General features: G+C 71.2%; 3 protein-coding genes across 8 annotated transcripts in view; 1 reads left to right on the top strand and 2 right to left on the bottom strand.

The window, feature by feature from the left end:
• Positions 1-174, bottom strand: part of ISG20L2 (interferon stimulated exonuclease gene 20 like 2) — a 3,882-nt gene extending 3,708 nt beyond the window's left edge. The window contains exon 1 of the mRNA XM_026073883.1: positions 58-174. The gene's annotated coding sequence lies outside the window, so the exon portion shown is untranslated. The remainder of the gene's footprint in view (positions 1-57) is intronic.
• Positions 175-264: 90 nt separating this feature from the next.
• RRNAD1 (ribosomal RNA adenine dimethylase domain containing 1) lies at positions 265-3,572 on the top strand. 5 transcript variants are annotated; one of them, XM_026073878.1, is made up of 8 exons: positions 265-322; positions 837-1,074; positions 1,166-1,507; positions 1,602-1,664; positions 1,745-1,888; positions 1,980-2,464; positions 2,553-2,740; positions 2,852-3,572. In XM_026073878.1, the coding sequence occupies exons 2-8, from the start codon at positions 970-972 to the stop codon at positions 3,544-3,546; spliced, it is 2,022 nt and encodes a 673-aa protein (XP_025929663.1). In that variant the 5' UTR covers positions 265-322; positions 837-969; the 3' UTR covers positions 3,547-3,572. The 5 variants fall into 5 exon arrangements, with proteins under 5 accessions (XP_025929663.1, XP_025929664.1, XP_025929665.1 ...); XM_026073879.1 differs by having other exon boundaries at positions 308-322; positions 948-1,074; XM_026073880.1 differs by lacking the exon at positions 265-322 and having other exon boundaries at positions 412-1,074; positions 2,814-3,131.
• Positions 3,444-4,857, bottom strand: part of MRPL24 (mitochondrial ribosomal protein L24) — a 2,400-nt gene continuing 986 nt past the window's right edge. The window contains exons 2-6 of one of the 2 annotated variants that reach the window (XM_026073885.1): positions 4,497-4,693; positions 4,288-4,383; positions 4,019-4,122; positions 3,784-3,914; positions 3,444-3,679 (exon numbers count right to left, since the gene is read on the bottom strand). In XM_026073885.1, the coding sequence (XP_025929670.1) occupies positions 3,543-3,679; positions 3,784-3,914; positions 4,019-4,122; positions 4,288-4,383; positions 4,497-4,679 (651 nt within the window). In that variant the 5' untranslated portion in view covers positions 4,680-4,693 and the 3' untranslated portion in view covers positions 3,444-3,542. The remainder of the gene's footprint in view (positions 3,680-3,783; positions 3,915-4,018; positions 4,123-4,287; positions 4,384-4,496; positions 4,694-4,857) is intronic. The other variant, XM_026073884.1, reaches the window with a different exon arrangement.

A 4,857-nucleotide genomic window follows, 5' to 3' on the forward strand; every position in this document is an offset into this window, starting at 1 on the left:
CCCAAAAGGGCCCCCAACCCCACAGCGCCCACCCCAACACGGGCCCCCCGCCCCCACCTCGGCGCCCGCGGGCCCGCCCGGAAGCGGAACCCCCCGCGGCCTCTCCCGGGACAGGGGAACACGCGTGAGCCGGCGCGGAGAGGGGGGCGCACACCGGCCCCGCGCATGCGCACGTGCCCGGCACCGGGCGGAAGTGACGCTTTGCGCCTGCGCCCGCGGCCGCGGGACCCGGCTTGGCGCATGCTCAGAGCGCAGCGCCGCTCCACGTTGGGGGGGCTGCGCAGGCGCAGCGCTGAGGCGGGAACCATAGAGGGGCCAGGTGGTGAGTGGGCGCGGCGGGTGGCGGGGCGCTCTAGCCCTCCGGCGGGGGGGCTCTCTATGGCGTGGGGCGGGTAGGGGGCTAAGTGACGAAGTGGGTTCAAGGCGCGGTGCTGACATCACAGGTGATGTCATGGCCGTGGCAGCCCCCGGGGTGGTGTCATGGATCAGTGGTGAGCTGGGGACGGGGGGGRGGAGAGGCAGCTTGAGCTGCAGTGTGATGTCATGGTGCCTGTGATGCCATGGTGCTTGTGATGTCATGGCACCTGTGATGTCATGGTGCTTGTGATGTCATGGTGCCTGTGATGTCACAGCCCCTGTGATGCCATGGTGCCTGTGATGTCATGGCCCCTGTGATGTCACAGCCCCTGTAATGTCATGGCACCTGTGATGTCATGGTGCTTGTGATGTCACAGCCCCTGTAATGCCATGGTGGCTATGATGTCATGGTGCTTGTGATGTCATGGCACCTGTGATGCCATGGTGCTTGTGATGTCATGGCCCCTGTGATGTCGCAGCCCCTGTGATGTCACCCCCTCGCCGGGCGGCGCTCCGGTGCCGAGGGGGCTGCGTCGAGGGGTGACGTCACGGCCCCGCGAGGCCCCGCGCCCTCCCCGCCGCCCCTCCAGGTGACGTCGCAGCCCCGCCGCCATGGCGGCCGCCCCCTCCGGGCCCCTGCGGTGGGAGCAGCAGCGGGCGGTGAGCATCGTCCGCGTCCTGGCGCTGTACCGGCCCCTGCTCGACGCCTACGTCATCGTGAGTGTCCCCGCGCCGCCATCGCCGCCGGCACCGCGCCGCCTCGCCGCCATCTCACCCCCCACGACCCCCAACCTCTTGCTGCCCGCAGGAGTTTTTTGCCGAGGACCTGTGGGCCCGGCTGCCGCCCTCCTGGCAGGTCGCGCTGGCCAACACACCGGTGCCGCAGCTGGCCGCCGCGCTGCTGGAGCCCCCCGGCCCCGCCACCACCACCACTGCCGTGTGGCCACTCTCCCTGCTGGCCTTCAAGGCGACGGCCCAGGCGCTGGCCTTCCCCCGCGCCCCGCCGCGGCACCAGCACAGGCACCGGCACGGGCACGCCGGCCGCCCCCCGGAGTTTCGGCGCAACCCCTGCCAGAGCGCCGGGCTGCACCCGCTGCTCCGCAAGCACGTCAAGCCCAAAAAGCAGCATGAGATCCGACGCCTGGGCAAGGTGGGCACCCGGCGGCGCCGGCACCAGCACCGGCACCGGCACTGGCACCGGCACCGGCACGGCGGCCCCAACCCTCCTCTCTCTCCCCCCGCAGGTGGTGAAGCGGCTGAGCGAGACCGCGGGCTGCGACCACGTGGTGGACGTGGGCTCGGGGCAGGTAGGACGGGGCAGAGGTTTTGGGGAGGGGGAGGGATGCAGCCGCCCCCCACGCATGCCGCGGTGCCCGTCCCCGCGCAGGGCCACCTCTCGCGCTTCCTGGCCTTCGGCCTCGGCTTGCCGGTCACCGCCGTGGAGGGCGACGGCTGCCTGGTCGAGGCGGCGAAGCGCTTCGATCAGGAGCTGCTGCAGGCGCTGGAGAAAGCCCGGGCGCGAGGAGCCGAGGTGAGGGGCTGGGGGGGGGGGGAACGGCCAGCCCGCGTCCCCCCAAAAACGCCCCGCAACGTTAACCGGCCCTCTCCCCCACGCCGCGCAGGTGCCGCTCTCCCCGCGGGGGCCGCGCCACGTGGCCGCCCGCCTGGACCCCCGGGAGCTGCTGCTGCCGCCGCCGCCGGGGCCGCGGGACGCGGAGCGGGTGCTGCTCACGGGGCTGCACGCCTGCGGCGACCTCAGCGCCGCCCTGCTCCGCCACTTCGCCCGCAGCCCCCGCGTGGCCGCCGTCACCTCGGCGGCCTGCTGCTACATGAAGCTCTCCGCCGGGCCGCCGCCGGCGCCGGCTTTCGGCTACCCGCTGAGCGCCTGGGTGGCGGGGCTGCCGGGCCACGCGCTCTCCTACAAGGCGCGCGAGGCGGCCTGCCACGCGCTGGAGGGCTACGCGGGGCGGCTGCGGGCCGACGGCGGCGCCCTGCGCACGCACTGCTACCGGGCGGTGCTGGAGACCCTCATCCGGGCAGCCGACCCCAGCAAGAAGCGCCTGGGGGTGCAGACGGTGAACAAGGCGCACGCGCTGAGCTTCCCCGAGTGAGCGCGGGCGACGGGGACTGCCCCTCCCCACCTCCGCCCCAAAACGGCCCGCTCCGTCCCGGTCTGACCCGCTTTGTGCCCGCAGGTACGCCCGGCTGGGGCTGCCCCGCGTGGGGCTGGATCCAGCCGCGCTCCCGCTGGATTCGGAGGCCGTGCGGAGCATGCTGCGGCAGCAGCAGAAGGTGGTGGCCTTCTTCAGCCTGGCGCTGCTGCTGGCGCCGCTGGTGGAGACCCTCATCCTGCTTGACCGGCTGCTCTACCTGCGGGAGCAAGGTGGGTGCCGGGGCCGCGGGGCGCGGGTTCGGAGCGCTGCCGGCACCGACCCTGCCTCTCCCCCCCGCCGCAGGTTTCCAGTGCGCCCTGATCCCCCTCTTCGACCCCCAGTTCTCCCCGCGCAACCTGGTGCTGGTGGCTGCCAAGTGCCCCCTGGGCCCGGTGCTGTCGGCCCTGGACGAGGACAGCGGCGAGGACGAGGACAGCGGCGAGGACGAGGACGTGGCCCTGCTGGGGGGATCGCCACCAGGCTGCCCCCGGGCAGAGCCACCCACGGAGGGGCAAAGCCGGGGCTGAGCTGCCTCACAGCAGCCAGGAAAGGCCAAATGTCCCCGTTTTGGGCCGGGACCTGCTCCCCAGAGCGAGGCAGGCAGGACGCTGACGTGTCTCACCTCAGCACGCCGCCGTCCCCATCGTCGCGGGAGCGCTCAGGCCCCACGCCGGCTCCCTCACGGCCTGCTGAGGTTATTTTGCCGTGCTGCAACCCCATCGGACTGAAAGGGAGCGCCGTGCCCCGAAAGCCGTCACCCTCCTCCTGCGTATCCGGGGACGGGAGGCAAAGGCTGGTGGGGGACAAGGGCTGCAGCACGCAGCTCAGGCCTCATCTTTATTACAATAAAGCTGATTTTCTACAGCGCAGGGCTCGGACTGAGCGAACAGGGAGGGAGTACGGGTCTCAAAACCACCGCACGCCGCAGCCATGTAAAAGAAAGGGGTGTCTTTATTGCAGGCTGCTGCCCAGGGGCACAGACCCCAGCCCCAGAGCACGTTTCAGTTTTCCTCCCGTCCTCAACCAGGACTGTTAATACCAGTAGGATTTCTTGGCCCTGCGTGTCTCCACGATGCCCATCGCATCCATGATCTCCTCCTCGAAGGTCTTTAGGGATGGCACGTACGTCTTGTCCAGCGCGTCTTCCACCGACGTGTCCTTCGGGCCGTCTGCTCACAGCAAAGGGGGTGGTGCTGAGCGTCCGAGCGCCTCGGAGGGGCCAAACGACACCCTCGGCATCATCCCGAGCCGCGAGCCCCCTCTCGCCCCTCACCTATCCACTGCTCGGGGACGATGCCGTCCCGGCGGTGTCGCATGGGCGTGGGGATGATCCGGCCGCTGCGCAGGGAGACGCGGACCCGCTCGCCCTCCTCCGTGTACCGCCACTCCACCTCCGTCGGCTTCCTGGCGCGGGAGAGCACAGGGATCGGCGCCGGGACGCAGCCGTGGCTCCCTCACCCACCCGGCCCACGGCGCCGAGGGCGTCCCGGCTCTGCCGCGGCGGTTACCTGTCCTCGGGGTCCACCAGGGAGATCTGGCTGAGCAGCAGGGGTGCTTCACTGGCGATGTATGTCCCAGGGAATTTGGCTGTTTTGTTGATGTAGCGGTAATGCTGGGGGACAGCGAGCTGGTTACGGACACCCTGCGCAGCCCCGTGCCCACGCGGGCACCCCAAACACGCACGCGACGCATCGGGGCCGCTCGCGGCCCCTGCCGGGACGAGGGCCCAGCTAGAGCCCCGTCATCGCGGTGGGGATGCGCCGTGTTCAAACCTCACCGTGTTCAAGCCTTCCACGACAACCCAGTTGCGGGCTCGCACCACCTGGGTCACCATTGCCTGCTTCCCCGCGTCCTTCCCGGTCAGGACTTGGACCTGGCGCCAAGAGGAGCAAGTCAGAGGCGGCAGGGACGGCTCCTGGCCAAGGGCCCCGGCTCGGGCCACCTCTTCCTCCAGGAGCCTCGGGCGGACGCTGCCGGGTGACTCACCGTGTCGCCCCGAAACACCTTCCAGTCCTCCCTGCTGATGGGCTCCACGAAGATCTTCTTGCGCCGGCGCCCCGGGGGGTTCCTCTGCCGGGCCGCGGCCGACTCGGGGGGCCAGGTGCCGTGGCGGTAGTCGCGCGGCAGCTTCAGCCGGGCCGCCATGGGCAGCAGGGCCGAGAGGCGCATGGCGGCGGGCTGGGCCGGGGGCGCCCGGGCGTCAGAGTGGGGACCCAGGAGTCCTGCACCCCCCCCTCCCCGCCTCCGCACCCCCCGGTAATGCGTCTGCTGGGGACCCAGGCGTCCTGCAGAGCTCCCCTATCCCCCATCCCTTGCAGTGCCCCCCCAAAAGGGGGTCCAGGCATCC

The sequence above is a fragment of the Apteryx rowi genome, unplaced genomic scaffold, assembly GCF_003343035.1.
Source record: "Apteryx rowi isolate R43461 unplaced genomic scaffold, aptRow1 scaffold_379, whole genome shotgun sequence".
Taxonomy (NCBI): Eukaryota; Metazoa; Chordata; class Aves; order Apterygiformes; family Apterygidae; genus Apteryx; species Apteryx rowi.